Source organism: Haliotis rufescens, unplaced genomic scaffold (genome assembly GCF_023055435.1).
Source record: "Haliotis rufescens isolate VD_foot unplaced genomic scaffold, xgHalRufe1.0.p SCAF_6, whole genome shotgun sequence".
Taxonomy (NCBI): domain Eukaryota; kingdom Metazoa; phylum Mollusca; class Gastropoda; order Lepetellida; family Haliotidae; genus Haliotis; species Haliotis rufescens.
In genome coordinates this window covers 3,642,330-3,662,160 of record NW_025964334.1, presented here as the reverse complement: position 1 = coordinate 3,662,160, position 19,831 = coordinate 3,642,330, and the positions used below count along the sequence as shown (strand labels likewise).

General features: G+C 47.4%; 1 protein-coding gene across 8 annotated transcripts in view; it reads left to right on the top strand.

Annotated features, from left to right (window-relative positions):
- LOC124113511 (tumor protein p53-inducible protein 11-like) overlaps window positions 1–19,831 on the top strand; it is a 532,733-nt gene that overhangs the window by 380,203 nt on the left and 132,699 nt on the right. The window contains exon 1 of one of the 8 annotated variants that reach the window (XM_046473890.2): window positions 1,760–1,881. The exons of 5 other annotated variants lie outside the window; for them this stretch is intronic. In XM_046473890.2, the coding sequence (XP_046329846.1) occupies window positions 1,865–1,881 (17 nt within the window). In that variant the 5' untranslated portion in view covers window positions 1,760–1,864. Of the gene's footprint in view, window positions 1–1,759; window positions 1,882–12,469; window positions 12,533–15,188; window positions 15,300–19,831 lie in introns of those variants that run through there. 2 more of the 8 variants (XM_046473891.2, XM_046473886.2) reach the window with 2 other exon arrangements.

The window sequence follows — 19,831 nt, the reverse complement described above, 5'->3', positions numbered from 1 at the left end:
CTGTTCATCCAGCAGTATGTCGAAGTAGATTCAAATGGTTTGGCTTGTGTCTTGTGTCTCATGACCTACCTGCCCCTAAAAGTGACCCCATCCCCAAAATTTAGTTTATAGCTTTCAGCATTATGAAAAATAATTCAACTCAATATTCATCCTTGCATTTCATAACTTTTTGCGCATTCAGAGTTTATTAGATTCAACTTGAGTCCTGTCATTTCATACTTAAAGTCTCAATGGGTGGGGTCAAAAGAGGTCATCATGACCTTGGTCCAGTTTCATCTTCATACTTAGTCTCAAGGGGCGTAGCTGAAAGAGGTCATCATGACCTTGGCCCAGTCTCTTCTTCATACTTAGTCTCAAGGGGTGTAGCTGAAAGAGGTCATCATGACCTTGGCACAGTCACTTCTTCATACTTAGTCTCAAGGGGTGTAGCTGAAAGAGGTCATCTTGACCTTGGCACAGTCTCTTCTTCATAAGTAGTCTCAAGGGGCATGGATATCAAGTGTATTCATTTCTAACCTAATAAAGAAATATAAAATAACATTGTCCCTTGCTGTCCAGTTTTGAGAAAAGTCATAAGCAACAAGACATTTGTCTTACTGAGCCATGACAAGTTGACAAGTTACGAGTAATAGAAAGGACAAGGTATGTACCCTGTACAGTCCATCTTCCCGAGGCAAGGTAGTTAACTGACTGTAAAAGTCCAGTTTCCTCCCTTGCCGAACTAGGCTGGAATTACCTGGCTCGATCGTAGCGCCACCAGTGGCTGTTTTGAGTTATGTCCTTTCTGTGTCCCTCCTGTTGACCATTCATATTCCACCTCTCATATCACTTGACTACATTTCCAGTCAAGATGATCTGATTGGTAATCAAGATCTACATGGGGCGGTCGGGTAGCCTAGTGGTTAAAGCGTTCGCTCGTCAGCCGAAGACCCGGGTTCGAATCCCGACATGGGTACAATGTGTGAAGCCCATTTCTGGTGTCCCCCGCTGTGATATTGCTGGAATATTGCTAAAAGCGGCGTAAAACTATACTCACTCACTCACTCAAGATCTACATTGTAATAAAACGGGTCTTACTTCACGAAATGCATTAAATCAGATGAGCACCTTCATTAAAAATCTGAACAGTTTTGGCGAATAATTGTTGACGCCAAGTTTGCAGCGCACATGCTTTGCAAATCCTGCAATCAATATAAATCTGTACTGCAGTTTACAAACCAGATGTTGATTTCGTTACATGATTTTGGTTGGACTCTATATAGACTTGTTTGGCCTGTATAATTCCAGCCGAGTTCGGCCAGGGTGGAAACTGGAGTTTTTTAGTCAGTTATTTATCTTGCCTCCCTTGCCTGTGTACAGCCAAATATGGTTGAAAAAAATAATTCCATGTGATACCATGGCATCTGATTGGCTAATAAAGCAATTATTTTTGCATTTATGTTTGTTAACTAATGGACTACTGTTTCCTGATTGGCTGATGATAAGAGTTAATGCGCTGGACAATGCCCCTAATATGGTATTGTTGAATACAGGGTAATTATGTTGATGCTTTTGTAAGCAGTCTCTGAAGTTATTACTGTTGATTATTCATAAGAACTGGTTTCAATATCATTTTGCATTTATGGCGGTATTAATGTTAAAAATGGTGTGCAGATTTTGTGAAAAAATATTTGTATAGACAGATGAGATCTCAGAAAGGTCACAGTACGTCACAGTGTTGATTGTGGACAGACTGCAAATAAACATTGTAATTTAATACTTTTGACTTCCTTCCTCGCATGTATAACTAGTTTCACAAGATACAGCATTCGTAGATGGTCTGTGATAGGGATGTGAATCTGTGTCGGACAGGACGCCATTAGTGATGGATGCCTGTAGAATGTAAGTACATGTATTTGATGATTGTCTGTGATTGTGTTTGTTTGTTGTGTGACACTACAGTCAACAATATCCCTGTCAGTTTTATCACTGTGAATGAGCATTATTTTGTTTGTTTGTTTGTTGTTTAACGCCGCACTCAGAAATATTCCAGTCTGTAACAATCGAGTCTGGGCGAGACAATCCAGTGATTGATATCATGAGTATCAATCTACGCAATTGGGATCAATGACATGCATCTACCATGTCAGCGAGCCTGACCACCCAATCCCGTTAGTCACCTCTTACAACAAGCATAGTCGCCATTTACTGCAGGCATGGGCTGCTGAAGACCTACTCGATCTCTACCTCTTACAATGTTCTGTGTTCACCAGTTGTGGGCGTTTTCTTGTAAGTGTAAGATTATTTGACAAGGTTGCCAAAAACCACACCTGTCACAACTGATTGATCAAACAAACTGACCACACTTCACCACACGACCACATATTACTGTCTTCCTTATGACTCTCATAATACTTCCTCTCTAATTATTAAATGTAATGCGACGTCACTATGTGGTAGGTGATGTTGTTTAAATAATTAATCCCAGAGTAAAGAAAGAGTAGATGTCCCTTTAAGAAAGCTATCGTGACTACCTGATCCAGTTAGTCGCCTCTCACGACAAGCATGGGTTCCTGAAGACCTATTCTCTACCTGGGTCTTTATTAGGTTTATCATATCATTGTTTCCTACATGCCTGACAATACTTGACTGAGGCCTGTGGAGATCTTTGACTGAGGCCTGTAGAAATCTTTGACTGTGGCCTGTAGAAATCTTTGACTGTGGCCTGTAGAAATCTTTGACTGTGGCCTGTGGAAACCTTTGACTGTGGCCTGTGGAGATTTTTGACTGTGACCTGAAGAGATCTTTGACTGTGACCTGTAGACATCTTTGACTGTGACCTGTAGACATCTTTGACCGTGGTCTGTAGGGACCTTTGACTGTGGTCTGTGGAGACCTTTGACTGTGGTCTGTGGAGACCTTCGACTGTGGTCAGTGAAGACCTTTGACTGTGCCTTCTCGATCTCTACCTCTTACAATGTTCTGTGTTCACCAGTTGTGGGCGTTTTCTTGTAAGTGTAAGATTATTTGACAAGGTTGCCAAAAACCACACCTGTAACAAACTGATTGATCAAACAAACTGACCACACTTCACCACACGACCACATATTACTGTCTTCCTTATGACTCTCATAATACTTCCTCTCTAATTATTAAATGTAATGCGACGTCACTATGTGGTAGGTGATGTTGTTTAAATAATTAATCCCAGAGTAAAGAAAGAGTAGATGTCTCTTTAAGAAAGCTATCGTGACTACCTGATCCAGTTGGTCGCCTCTTACGACAAGCATGGGTTCCTGAAGACCTATTCTCTACCTGGGTCTTTATTAGGTTTATCATATCATTGTTTCCTACATGCCTGACAATACTTGACTGAGGCCTGTGGAGATCTTTGACTGAGGCCTGTAGAAATCTTTGACTGTGGCCTGTAGAAATCTTTGACTGTGGCCTGTAGAAATCTTTGACTGTGGCCTGTGGAAACCTTTGACTGTGGCCTATGATCTTTGACTGTGACCTGAAGAGATCTTTGACTGTGACCTGTAGACATCTTTGACTGTGACCTGTAGACATCTTTGACTGTGGTCTGTAGGGACCTTTGACTGTGGTCTGTGGAGACCTTTGACTGTGGTCTGTGGAGACCTTCGACTGTGGTCTGTGAAGACCTTTGACTGTGCCTTGTAGGGATCTTTAAAAATTTAAATAATTAATCCCAGAGTAAAGAAAGAGTAGATGTCTCTTTAAGAAAGCTATCGTGACTACCTGATCCAGTTAGTCGCCTCTTACGACAAGCATGGGTTGCTGAAGACCTATTCTCTACCTGGGTCTTTATTAGGTTTATCATATCATTGTTTCCTACATGCCTGACAATACTTGACTGAGGCCTGTGGAGATCTTTGACTGAGGCCTGTAGAAATCTTTGACTGTGGCCTGTGGAAATCTTTGACTGTGGTCTGTGGAGATCTTTGAATGTGGTCTGTGGAGACCTTTGACTGTGCCTTGTAGGGATCTTTGACTGTGGTCTGTAGGGATCTTTGACTGTTGTCCGTGGAGATCTTTGACTGTGGTCTGTGGAGACTTTGACTGTGCCTTGTAGTGATCTTTGACTGTGCCCTGCAGGGATCTTTGACTGTGGTCTATGGAGATCTTTTACTGTGGCCTGTGGAAATCTTTGGCTGTGGCCTGTGGAGACCTTTGACTGTGGCCTGTGGAGTTCTTTGACTGTGGCCTGTAGTGATCTTTGACTGTGGTCTGCGGAGACCTTTGACTGTGCCTTGTAGGGATTTTTGACTGTGCCCTGCAGTGATCTTTGACTGTGGTCTGTGGAGACCTTTGACTGTAGTCTGTGGAGACCTTTGACTGTGCCCTGTAGGGATCTTTGACTGTGGTCTGTGGAGACCTTTGACTGTGCCCTGTAGGGATCTTTGACTGTGGTCTGTAGGGATCTTTGACTGTGGTCTGTGGAGACCTCTGACTGCGGTCTGTGAAGACCTTTGACTGTGGTCTGTAGGGATCTTTGACTGTGGTCTGTGGAGACCTTTGACTGTGCCCTGTAGGGATCTTTGACTGCGGTCTGTGAAGACCTTTGACTGTGGTCTGTAGGGATCTTTGACTGTGGTCTGTGGAGACCTTTGACTGTGCCCTGTAGGGATCTTTGACTGCGATCTGTGAAGACCTTTGACTGTGGTATGTAGGGATCTTTGACTGTGGTCTGTGGAGACCTTTGACTGTGCCCTGTAGGGATCTTTGACTGTGGTCTGTAGGGATCTTTGACTGTGGTCTGTGGAGATCTTTGACTGCGGTCTGTGGAGACCTTTGACTGCGGTCTGTGGAGATCTTTGACTGTGGTCTGTGGAGATCTTTGACTGTGGTCTGTAGGGATCTTTGACTGCAGTCTGTGGAGATCTTTGACTGTGGTCTGTGGAGACCTTGACTGCGGTCTGTGGAGACCTTTGACTGCAGTCTGTGAAGACCTTTGACTGTGGTCTGTAGGGATCTTTGACTGTGGTCTGTGAAGACCTTTGACTGTGCCCTGTAGGGATCTTTGACTGTGGTCTGTAGGGATCTTTGACTGTGGTCTGTGGAGATCTTTGACTGCGGTCTGTGGAGATCTTTGACTGCGGTCTGTAGGGATCTTTGACTGTGGTCTGTGGAGACCTTTGACTGTGGTCTGTGGAGACCTTTGACTGTGGTCTGCAGGGATCTTTGACTGTGGTCTGTCGACACCTTTGACTGTGGTCTGTGGAGACCTTTGACTGTGCCTTGTAGGGATCTTTAGCATTGTCACATAAACCAAGGTCTATTTTAATTCATTCTATTCCTGGTCTGATATTGTGCAATATGTTTCAAATGTCAAAAGTCCTTGGCTGAAGAGCGGTGCCATCATGTCCTATATAAGCATTCAGGTCAAACATTATGTTCATCTTGGAGGCAGTTTGTCCAATCATTTGAATGCTGTATTGTGGAGTTATAATTCTGAAAGTTTAAAACATTTTACATATATTTCAGTCCTGCCATTTCCTCTTTCTTAGCTGCTGGTTGTATGCACTATGGTGGCTTACCTGATGTGTCATGTAGTCAAGGAAGCATCAGTGTGTAGGGGTTGTTGTCTGTCGCAGACTTTCCTGCGTTGCATGGCAATACAAGTAGTAAGTGGTGTATGTCAACCACCGTGTTCACAACTGCAGGTTTCCTTGTGATCTTGTCCCTGACACGTGCATACCTGCGTTACAGACGCACTTGCAGCTGTGGTACCATCAGTGTACGTGTACGTCTTGTCTTACCTATCTGCCTATTTACTTTTTCTACCTCACTCACTCACTCACTCAGATTTTGTGTTGCGTCATCTTTATAATATGTTGAGGTGAATTGTTGATGCATTCTGTTCTCATTAATCTTTTGTTGAAATACCCAATAAATTCACACTTGAATGCAGTATTTTACGATTTTGTCCCATATCAAATATACTATTAGTATAAAATACAAAAACAATTATTGTAAATTGGATATAAACTTGCTTATTCAGCACAATAATTGCCATCACTAATCAGAAGGTCCTGCAGTCCACCGACATCCTGGTACTCTTGCATAACAGTTCCTGGTTGGCTGGTCAGATAACGACATGAACTCCGTCAAAGTGACAGGGGAGGTAATTCAGTTTGCAATGTGATATGTCAAACATGGGTATGCCATTTCCTGTGCGAGGCGGACATCACTGTTTTGAAATTAATGTCACAATATCAGGCTAATCCACTGTGTTTGAGGCAGGCATATATTGACTTTAGATCTGATTCTGAAAACCCATGCATAATGTTCCTAAATATAGCTCAAGATACGTCAGCCATGACAGCCAGGTTTCCGAAAAATACATTTATCTTGTTTTTCGGATAACCTTGGTCATTTGCCAAAGGGGCAGCCCAGAGACAGAGTACTGAAACTAAACAGATGTTGATTTAAGGTTAAATATCTATGATAACATTCTTGATATAATTTTTTTCAAAAAGACGTACCAATATATTTGTAAAAAGGTTCATTAAAGATCATAATTCTTATGTTACTAAGATATTTTCACTTTCACAAATTGTTTTACTTTTAATGGGCATCCGGTTTTAGGAAAACACTGTTTATTGTTATTACAGAAGTGCTTTACTCAGTGCTAATAAGTGGTGCTATTTGCTGTTTGATTGGATTAGGGTAAGGATACAAATCATTCCACTAGGGGGGCGGTCGGGTAGCCTAGTGGTTAAAGCGTTCGCTCGTCACGCCGTAGACCCGGGTTCGATTCCCGACATGGGCACAATGTGTGAAGCCCATTTCTGGTGTCCCCCGCCGTGATATTGCTGGAATATTGCTAAAAGCGGCGTAAAACCATACTCACTCACTCACTCACATTCCACTAGGGATGGGATTTTCGTGGGAGTCGCATTGATTTGGAGTCGCATTTTTGGCTAGGGGTCAGCAGTCGTATTAATTCGGAGACGCATTAATTTCAAGATATACAGTATGTCATCAATTGTGAGGTTAAGTAATTTGTTTCAGTTTCAAATATTCACAATGTGAGGTTTTGAGAAGAGGAATCTCTGAGGTGACATGGGCTGAGCAGTCGCTATAACTACTGTATTTCATGTGGAGTGAGGGAAACGTGGTTTTTGCACAGTGCTGTCATCAATATTCCAACTGGATCTGTGTGGTTTGGAATAATTGCCCATGCAACCAGTTGTCATGAGCAACAAGACATTCCGTGGGGTACCATGACACATTAGCCAGAAGACACATTGTCACCTGCCGACTCTTAGCATGGGGTACCATGACACATTAGCTGGATGACACACTGTCACCTGCCAACTCTTAGCATGGGGTACCATGACACATTAGCCAGATGACACATTGTCACCTACCGACTCTTAGCATGGGGTACCATGACACATTAGCCAGATGACACATTGTGACCTACCGACTCTTAGCATGGGGTACCATGACACATTAGCCAGAAGACACATTGTCACCTACCGACTCTTAGCATGGGGTACCATGACACATTAGCTGGATGACACACTGTCACCTGCCAACTCTTAGCATGGGGTACCATGACACATTAGCCAGATGACACATTGTCACCTACCGACTCTTAGCATGGGGTACCATGACACATTAGCCAGATGACACATTGTCACCTACCGACTCTTAGCATGGGGTACCATGACACATTAGCCAGATGACACATTGTCACCTACCGACTCTTAGCATGGTGTACCATGACACATTAGCCAGATGACACATTGTCACCTACCAACTCTTAGCATGGTGTACCATGACACATTAGCCAGATGACACATTGTCACCTACCGACTCTTAGCATGGGGTACCATGACACATTAGCCAGATGACACATTGTCACTTACCGACTCTTAGCATGGGGTACCATGACACATTAGCCAGATGACACATTGTCACCTACCAACTCTTAGCATGGGGTACCATGACACATTAGCCAGATGACACATTGTCACCTACCGACTCTTGGCATGGTGTACCATGACACATTAGCCAGATGACACATTGTCACCTACCGACTCTTAGCATGGGGTACCATGACACATTAGCCAGATGACACATTGTCACCTACCGACTCTTAGCATGGGGTACCATGACACATTAGCCAGATGACACATTGTCACCTACCGACTCTTAGCATGGGGTACCATGACACATTAGCCAGATGACACATTGTCACCTACTGACTCTTAGCATGGGGTAACAGGACACATTAGCCAGATGACACATCGTCACCTACCGACTCTTAGCATGGGGTACCATGACACATTAGCCAGATGACACATTGTCACCTACCAACTCTTAGCATGGGGTACCATGACACATTAGCCAGATGACACATTGTCACCTACCGACTCTTAGCATGGGGTACCATGACACATTAGCCAGATGACACATTGTCACCTACCAACTCTTAGCATGGGGTACCATGACATATTAGCCAGATGACACATTGTCACCTACCGACTCTTAGCATGGGGTACCATGACACATTAGCCAGATGACACATTGTCACCTACCGACTCTTAGCATGGTGTACCATGACACATTAGCCAGATGACACATTGTCACCTACCGACTCTTAGCATGGGGTACCATGACACATTAGCCAGATGACACATTGTCACCTACCAACTCTTAGCATGGGGTACCATGACACATTAGCCAGATGACACATTGTCACCTACCGACTCTTAGCATGGGGTACCATGACACATTAGCCAGATGACACATTGTCACCTACCAACTCTTAGCATGGGGTACCATGACACATGAGCCAGATGACACATTGTCACCTACCGACTCTTAGCATGGTGTACCATGACACATTAGCCAGAAGACACATTGTCACTTACCGACTCTTAGCATGGGGTGCCATGACACATTAGCCAGATGACACATTGTGACCTACCGACTCTTAGCATGGGGTACCATGACACATTAGCCAGATGACACATTGTCACCTACCGACTCTTAGCATGGGGTGCCATGACACATTAGCCAGATGACACATCGTCACCTACCGACTCTTAGCATGGTGTACCATGACACATTAGCCAGATGACACATTGTCACCTACCGACTCTTAGCATGGGGTACCATGACATATTAGCTGGATGACACACTGTCACCTACCGACTCTTAGCATGGGGTACCATGACACATTAACCAGATGACACATTGTCACTTACTGACTCTTAGCATGGGGTACCATGACACATTAGCCAGATGACACATTGTCACCTACCGACTCTTAGCATGGGGTACCATGACATATTAGCTGGATGACACACTGTCACCTACCGACTCTTAGCATGGGGTACCATGACACATTAACCAGATGACACATTGTCACTTACTGACTCTTAGCATGGTGTACCATGACTCATTAGCCAGATGACACATTGTCACCTACCGACCCTTAGCTGAGACATTAACCTTGTCACACATATGTAACCAGCTGTCACTCTGATGTTCCCCTCAGTATCCCGAGGGGAACACCTGTAAAGTGGGTTTGAACCATTAGGCTATGGAGGCGCTGGTAGATCTCAATGCTTTTGAGAGTCTCTTTTTCAAGTACATTAATGCCAGCAAGATATTTATTACACATATTTCCCAAGGTTCAAGGAAAGTGTGTTGGAAACATGCAATTGTTGATAAATGTTGTTTTGAAGTTTTCCTTTGGTTTATGAGCCGAGACAAAAATCACTCCTCACTTTGCAGTCCTGTTTTCTCCTGAACTTCTAACCTTGGGTAATCAAGGTAATGGGGAGGGAAATGGGGGCTCGGAATGGCAAGAGACAAACAAATTAATTTTCCATTTTTTTTCGACTGCAAGTGGCAATAGAAGGTTTATTTGAACTTTGTTGCTAAAAATGTTTTCTGAAGTTTTTTAAGATTGTTATCAATTAGGGACACGCTAGTTAAGGAGATTTAGCAGAGAAATGTAATGTCAAGGTGTCCCAGTACGATGAACCACCTCCTGCCTACCTACCCCTGCCTGCCTACCCCTGTCTACCTACCCCTGTCTACCTACCCCTGTCTTCCTACCCCTGTCTACCTAACCCTGCCTGCCTACCCCTGCCTGCCTACCCCTGTCTACCTAACCCTGCCTGCCTACCCCTGCCTGCCTACCATCCCCTGCCTACCTACCCCTGTCTACCTACCCCTGTCTTCCTACCCCTGTCTACCTACCCCTGTCTACCTACCCCTGTCTTCCTACCCCTGTCTACCTAACCCTGCCTGCCTACCCCTGCCTGCCTACCCCTGTCTACCTACCCCTGCCTACCTACCCCTGCCTGCCTACCATCCCCTGCCTACCTACCCCTGTCTACCTACCCCTGTCTACCTACCCCTGTCTGCCTACCCCTGCCTGCCTACCCCTGCCTACCATCCCCTGCCTACCATCCCCTGCCTACCTACCATCCCCTGCCTACCTACCCCTGTCTACCTACCCCTGTCTACCTACCCCTGTCTACCTAACCCTGCCTACCTACCCCTGCCTACCTACCCCTGCCTACCTACCCCTGTCTACCTAACCCTGCCTGCCTACCCCTGCCTACCATCCCCTGCCTACCATCCCCTGCCTACCTACCATCCCCTGCCTACCTACCCCTGTCTACCATCCCCTGCCTACCATCCCCTGTCTGCCTACCCCTGTCTACCTACCCCTGCCTAACTACCCCTGCCTACCTACCCCTGCCTAACTACCCCTGCCTACCATCCCCTGCCTACCTACCATCCCCTGCCTACCTTCCCCTGCCTGCCTACCCCTGTCTACCTAACCCTGCCTGCCTACCCCTGCCTACCTACCCCTGTCTACCTACCCCTGTCTACCTAACCCTGCCTGCCTACCCCTGTCTACCTAACCCTGCCTGCCTACCCCTGTCTACCTACCCCTGTCTTCCTACCCCTGTCTACCTAACCCTGCCTGCCTACCCCTGTCTACCTACCCCTGTCTACCTACCCCTGTCTGCCTACCCCTGTCTACCTACCATCCCCTGCCTACCTACCCCTACCTACCCCTGCCTACCTACCCCTGTCTACCTACCCCTACCTACCTACCCCTGCCTACCTACCCCTGTCTACCTACCCCTGCCTACCTACCCCTACCTACCCCTGCCTACCTACCCCTGCCTACCTACCCCTGCCTACCTACCCCTGCCTACCTACCCCTGCCTACCTTCCCCTGCCTACCTACCCCTGCCTACCATCCCCTGCCTACCTACCCCTGCCTACCTACCCCTGCCTACCTACCCCTGCCTACCATCCCCTGCCTACCTACCATCCCCTGCCTACCTACCCCTGCCTACCTACCACTGCCTACCTACCCCTGCCTACCTACCTACCCCTGCCTACCTACCCCTGCCTACCTACCACTGCCTACCTACCCCTGCCTACCTACCTACCCCTGCCTACCATCCCCTGCCTACCTACCTACCCCTGCCTACCATCCCCTGCCTACCTACCACTGCCTACCTACCCCTACCTACCTACCCCTGCCTACCATCCCCTGCCTACCTACCCCTGCCTGCCTACCCCTGCCTACCATCCCTTGCCTACCTACCCCTGTCTACCTACCCCTGCCTACCATCCCCTACCTACCTACCCCTGTCTACCTACCCCTGTCTACCTACCCCTGTCTTCCTACCCCTGTCTACCTAACCCAGCCTGCCTACCCCTGTCTACCTACCCCTGCCTACCTACCCCTGCCTGCCTACCATCCCCTACCATCCCCTACCTACCTACCCCTGCCTACCTTCCCCTGCTTACCATCCCCTGCCTACCTACCCCTGTCTACCTACCCCTGCCTACCATCCCCTACCTACCTACCCCTGTCTACCTACCCCTGCCTACCATCCCCTACCTACCTACCCCTGCCTACCTACCCCTGCCTACCACCATTGACTATCTACCCCTGCCTATCTACCCCTGCCTACCATCTTCTGCCTACCTACCCCTGCCTACCGCCCACTGCCTACCATCCTCTGTGCAGAGTTTCGTCCCTTGGGCACGCCAGAAATCTATGATTGTGGGTTCGAATACCGGTTCGCCCCGATTATGTTTCTAGGTTTGTCAGCACCATACCCGGCTTGTGAGTTTCGCCGAAGTGGTAAACGTCTGAGACCTGCATTACTTTGTGCTTTCCTCCCACATTATGTTGACACACTGTGATATAACTGGAAAACTGTTAAAAGCAGCGTTAAACCAAACTCACTCACTACTCCTGCCTACTGCCCCCTGCCTACCTATCCCTGCCTGCTGTCCCACCATCCACCAGACTGTCCTGCAAGCACTTGTCCAGTACAAGGACCTGAGTGAGGGCACACAGGAAACTGTGACATGTTTGGAGGGGAGGGGGGTTAAGGAGGAAACAATGTGTAGTTTCCTGCTGACACGCTCAGTGTTATCATAACTGGAGAAGTGTGTCACAGGCACTCCGTGTACACAGTATGATATTGTGGTGACCCCTGACCTCTGCAGACATGGAACCAGAGACTGGGTAAGTAGCGTTGACAGAGAGGAGTGGAAAAAGGCGGCATTGGACCATTCTCAATGAATTAATTATTTGGAATTTTGGCCTTTTAAACATGGTTCTGTACACCACGTTATATTTCAATAATATTACATCTTTTAGCTGATGCCTCTGTTAAAAAGCTACACTGCATGTGTCACATGTCTCCATCACGGTTAGGTTCCACGTTAAGTCGTCAGTTGATCTACATGTATACTTCACAACTACCTAACACTGACACACCTTGAAGCTCCTGTGGGGTGGGGGCTGGGGGCTGGGGGCTGGGGGGAGGGGGGGAGGGGGGTCTGTTGATGGAGAGCTGGCCAGGTGCCCATGGTGTTGATGTGAAGAGCTGATGGCCAGGGGGTACTTCTATTTGAAGATGAACATTATGATGACATGCCGTTTCTGTATATATAGTCTGGATGATATGTAAAAGGATGTTGGATGATTACATTAATGTGTCTCGGGGTTGAACAATGGTGTTATTTTTTTTATTTTATGTTAAAGGAAGACATCTCACAGTAGACATCAGACATGTTAACACTCACTCATGCCTCACACCCATCCCTACAGAAGGACACCCACATGTTGACATTGACCCACATCCACCCCTACAGAGGGAGACCCACATGTTGACACTGACTCACATCCACCCTACAGAGGGAGACCTACATGTTGACACTGACCCACACCCATCCCTACAGAGGGAGACCTACATGTTGACACTGACTCACATCCACCCCTACAGAGGGAGACCCACATGTTGACATTGACTCACATCCACCCCTACAGAGGGAGACCCACATGTTGACACTGACTCACATCCACCCCTACAGAGGGAGACCCACATGTTGACACTGACTCACATCCACCCCTACAGAGGGAGACCCACATGTTGACACTGACTCACATCCACCCCTACAGAGGGAGACCCACATGTTGACACTGACTCACATCCACCCCTACAGAGGGAGACCCACATGTTGACACTGACCCACATCCACCCTACAGAGGGAGACCTACATGTTGACACTGACTCACATCCACCCCTACAGAAGGACACCTACATGTTGACACTGACTCACATCCACCCCTACAGAGGGAGACCCACATGTTGACATTGACCCACATCCACCCCTACAGAGGGAGACCCACATGTTGACATTAACTCACATCCACCCTACAGAGGGAGACCCACATGTTGACATTGACTCACATCCACCCCTACAGAGGGAGACCCACATGTTGACACTGACCCACATCCACCCCTACAGAGGGAGACCCACATGTTGACATTGACTCACATCCACCCCTACAGAGGGAGACCCACATGTTGACACTGACCCGCATCCGCCCCTACAGAGGGAGACCCACATGTTGACATTGACTCACATCCATCCTACAGAGGGAGACCCACATGTTGACACTGACTCACATCCACCCCTACAGAGGGAGACCCACATGTTGACATTGACTCACATCCATCCTACAGAGGGAGACCCACATGTTGACATTGACCCACATCCACCCCTACAGAGGGAGACCCACATGTTGACATTGACCCACATCCACCCCTACAGAGGGAGACCCACATGTTGACATTGACTCACATCCACCCCTACAGAGGGAGACCCACATGTTGACACTGACCCGCATCCGCCCCTACAGAGGGAGACCCACATGTTGACATTGACTCACATCCATCCTACAGAGGGAGACCCACATGTTGACACTGACTCACATCCACCCCTACAGAGGGAGACCCACATGTTGACATTGACTCACATCCATCCTACAGAGGGAGACCCACATGTTGACACTGACTCACATCCACCCCTACAGAGGGAGACCCACATGTTGACATTGACCCACATCCACCCCTACAGAGGGAGACCCACATGTTGACATTGACTCACATCCATCCTACAGAGGGAGACCCACATGTTGACATTGACTCACATCCACCCTACAGAGGGAGACCCACATGTTGACATTGACTCACATCCACCCCTACAGAGGGAGACCCACATGTTGACATTGACCCACATCCACCCCTACAGAGGGAGACCCACATGTTGACATTGACTCACATCCACCCCTACAGAGGGAGACCCACATGTTGACATTGACCCACATCCACCCCTACAGAGGGAGACCCACATGTTGACATTGACCCACATCAACCCCTACAGAGGGAGACCCACATGTTGACATTGACCCACATCCACCCCTACAGAGGGAGACCCACATGTTGACACTGACTCACATCCACCCCTACAGAGGGAGACCCACATGTTGACACTGACTCACATCCATCTCAGAGTCTGACACCAAACTCACATCCCTCAGAGAAATGCCCGGGACTATTCACTCACTCAGACGTGTGACACCCCTTCACAGGTAAACCAACCTGTTGGAACTGGTGTGAAATCAGAAGCGTCAGTTCTCATCCCATTTCCTAATGCAGGTGTGTAAACTTGTAACCTCAATGCCTATAAGATGGAGCCAGCTGGCCCTGTGCAGCAGCCATATGCCAGTCCATGTGTGGGATAGTTTACTGAGCAGTCGTGATCTGCATCATGTAAGCCTATCATAGGGACTTACTGAAATCCTCTGTAAGTAGTCCACATATAGATCCTGTTAGCACCTGATCCTTCAGTGGCCTGAACATACAGGTGGAGTACGCTGTCCAGGGGATGTCCAGTACCGGAATCATGCCCTCCCACCCTGCATCTGCCAAGGAACTGACTGAGTGAGTATATAGAACCATGCTTCCCCGCCCTGCATCTGCCAAGGAACTGAGTGAGTGAGTGAGTGAGTGAGTGAGTATATAGAACCATGCCCTCCCACCCTGCATCTGCCAAGGAACTGAGTGAGTGAGTGAGTGAGTATATAGAACCATAACCTCCCACCCTGCATCTGCCAAGGAACTGAGTGAGTGAGTGAGTGAATATATAGAACCATGCCCTCCCACCCTGCATCTACCAAGGAACTGAGTGAGTGAGTAAGTATATAGAACCATGCCCTCCCACCCTGCATCTACCAAGGAACTGAGTGAGTGAGTGAGTGAGTGAGTGAGTGAGTATATAGAACCATGCCCTCCCACCCTGCATCTACCAAGGAACTGAGTGAGTGAGTGAGTGAGTGAGTGAGTGAGTATATAGAACCATGCCCTCCCACCCTGCATCTGCCAAGGAACTGAGTGAGTGAGTGAGTATATAGAACCATGCCCTCCCACCCTGCATCTACCAAGGAACTGAGTGAGTGAGTATATAGAACCATGCCCTCCCACCCTGCATCTACCAAGGAACTGAGTGAGTGAGTGAGTATATAGAACCATGCCCTCCCACCCTGCATCTGCCAAGGAACTGAGTGAGTGAGTGAGTGAGTATATAGAACCATGCCCTCCCACCCTGCATCTACCAAGGAACTGAGTGAGTGAGTATATAGAACCATGCCCTCCCACCCTGCATCTACCAAGGAACTGAGTGAGTGAGTGAGTGAGTATATAGAACCATGCTTCCCCACCCTGCATCTGCCAAGGAACTGAGTGAGTGAGTGAGTGAGTGAGTATATAGAACCATGCCCTCCCACCCTGCATCTGCCAAGGAACTGAGTGAGTGAGTGAGTGAGTGAGTATATAGAACCATGCCCTCCCACCCTGCATCTACCAAGGAACTGACTGAGTGAGTGAGTGAGTATATAGAACCATGCTTCCCCACCCTGCATCTACCAAGGAACTGACTGAGTGAGTATATAGAACCATGCTTCCCCGCCCTGCATCTGCCAAGGAACTGAGTGAGTGAGTGAGTGAGTGAGTATATAGAACCATGCCCTCCCACCCTGCATCTGCCAAGGAACTGACTGAGTGAGTGAGTATATAGAACCATGCCCTCCCACCCTGCATCTACCAAGGAACTGACTGAGTGAGTGAGTATATAGAACCATGCCCTCCCACCCTGCATCTACCAAGGAACTGAGTGAGTGAGTGAGTATATAGAACCATGCCCTCCCACCCTGCATCTGCCAAGGAACTGACTGAGTGAGTGAGTATATAGAACCATGCCCTCCCACCCTGCATCTACCAAGGAACTGAGTGAGTGAGTATATAGAACCATGCTTCCCTGCCCTGCATCTGCCAAGGAACTGAGTGAGTGAGTGAGTGAGTGAGTATATAGAACCATGCTTCCCCGCCCTGCATCTGCCAAGGAACTGAGTGAGTGAGTGAGTGAGTGAGTATATAGAACCATGCCCTCCCACCCTGCATCTGCCAAGGAACTGACTGAGTGAGTGAGTATATAGAACCATGCCCTCCCACCCTGCATCTACCAAGGAACTGACTGAGTGAGTGAGTATATAGAACCATGCCCTCCCACCCTGCATCTACCAAGGAACTGAGTGAGTGAGTGAGTATATAGAACCATGCCCTCCCACCCTGCATCTGCCAAGGAACTGAGTGAGTGAGTATATAGAACCATGCCCTCCCACCCTGCATCTGCCAAGGAACTGACTGAGTGAGTGAGTATATAGAACCATGCCCTCCCACCCTGCATCTACCAAGGAACTGAGTGAGTGAGTATATAGAACCATGCTTCCCTGCCCTGCATCTGCCAAGGAACTGAGTGAGTGAGTGAGTGAGTGAGTATATAGAACCATGCCCTCCCACCCTGCATCTACCAAGGAACTGACTGAGTGAGTGAGTGAGTGAGTGAGTGAGTGAGTGAGTGAGTGAGTATATAGAACCATGCTTCCCCACCCTGCATCTACCAAGGAACTGACTGAGTGAGCATATAGAACCATGCTTCCCTGCCCTGCATCTACCAAGGAACTGAGTGAGTGAGTGAGTGAGTGAGTATATAGAACCATGCCCTCCCACCCTGCATCTACCAAGGAACTGAGTGAGTGAGTGAGTGAGTGAGTGAGTATATAGAACCATGCTTCCCCACCCTGCATCTACCAAGGAACTGACTGAGTGAGCATATAGAACCATGCCCTCCCACCCTGCATCTACCAAGGAACTGAGTGAGTGAGTGAGTATATAGAACCATGTCCCCCCACCCTGCATCTACCAAGGAACTGACTGAGTGAGTATATAGAACCATGCCCTCCCATACTGCAACAACCAAGGAACTGAGTGAGTGAGTGAATATATAGAACCATGCCCTCCCACCCTGCATCTAACAAGGATCCACTTCCCAAAACGGTTGTAGTGCTATGATTGTTGTAAGTCTACGGCTGAGCACAGGAATGCTTGTATCTGTACAAAGTTCCTCCAACAGAAACTGACAACAAAAAATTTATCTCTGAAGACACAACAACAATCGCTGTTAATTATTTTCCATTTTCTGGGCAGTAATAAGTTCATCTTTTGCCTAATACAAACAGCTCAAGCCAACTTCTGGGTCGTTAGTTCGGAATGGACTTTCCACCAAGTGACCTTCAAAAGCTCCAGTATGTGTTGCCTGTGTACTAGCTGATGACGGAACAGTTTGGTCGCAGACAGAATTACTCATTCTGAAAGCTGTGTGATAGACATGAAATTTATTTTCATCACTTGATTTCATTACTTTTGAGGAAATGCAATTAGTTCTCTCCTTGTCTGCTAATGACATCCACAAATGACTCGTAGACAGTCTTGGTTTATTTGTAGGAGTGAGTTATTTCTGCTTCTTGGTGATTTCTCAGGGGTTGGGTGCTATATTTACCACCATACTTGTCTATACCTAACTCAGCACTTATAGGCCTCGTGGCGATGTTGTTGGCTCATTGCCTGAGTTCGATTCCACACGTGTGAACGTCATTACTATGTAGTGTGGGGGAAATACTCACTCACTCACTCACTCACTCACTCACTCACTCACTCAAAATTCACTCACTCACTCACCACTCAAAACTCACTTGCCACTCACTCTTTCACCAACCTCACTCACTCACTCACTCAAAACACACTCATGGCACTCACTCACTCACTCACTCACTCACTCACTCACTCACTCACTCACTCACTCACTCACTCTTTCAATAATTCCATAAAGGGCATTACCTACATCAGTATTTGGAGGACGTTTCATGTGAACACCTGCAGGTTGCATCGACCTAATGGTTTTCCATTATTGGAGGTGCAGGATATATCTGAGATAGATAAGTAGCAATTAGGTGTCAGTGTTGTGTGTGGGGAGGAGGCATGCGTTAACGAGGCAGTTAAACATTATTCGAGATGAGGTATTACGCCTATAGATGTCACTTACCTGCGGCTTGATGGCGGTAGCAACTCAAAATAGATTTCTGAAGATCATTTGGGGTATTTTCTTCAAATTAGTTTTTGTTGATGTGACAGGTATCACTGAATTTACTGATGCTGAACAAGGCAGTGATGTCTTTCACTCACTCACTCACTCACTCACTCACTCACTCACTCACTCACTCACTCAGCGCCTCCGTGGTGTAGTGGTAGAGTGTCTGGGGTTCGATCCCCAACTGCATCATACCAATAGACGTTAAAGGATGGTACTTGTTGTTACCTTGCCTGGTTTGGCATTAAGGGGCTAACACAAGGACTGGTGTGCATGTATGTCGCTATATAAGTGCAATAATCTTGGACTCAACGTTAAACTGACTCACTCACCCAACACCCTCACCCACCCACCCACTCACTCACTCACCCACTCACTCACTCACTCACTCGACCGCCTCCATGGTCTTGTGGTAGAGTGTCTGCCTGAAGAGTTGAAGGTCCGGGGTTCGATCCCCAGTCGCATCATACTATAAGACGTTCAAAGATGGTACTTGTTGTTACCCTGTCTGGCACTCGGCATTTAAGGGCTAAAACAAGGACTGGTCGGCTCGGAGACAGTATACTGTGTCTAAGTGGGGTATTCATGTTAAACTGCGGCATGGTATCTCAGTGAGCTAGCACTATAAATCGGCATGAGTCCGGACTAGTACAAGCAGCCACACACACATATGCATGCACGTCAATATATAAGTGCAAAAATCTTGGATGCGACGTTAAACCCAATTTCACCTCAGCTCACCTCACTCACTCACTCACTCACTCACTCACTCACTCACTCACTCACTCACTCACTCACTCACTCACTCACACTGCAATAGGCACTCATCCAGTGCTTACTCATCCCCCTCATTGCTGCTGGCATGGAGATGTGTGGCCATCACAGACAGAACACCTCATCCAGGAGGCCACATCTCACACTGTAGCTTTATAGTTACAATCACAGCTGATGACAGTTTAAACACATGGCAAGATTTCATTGGTTATTGATC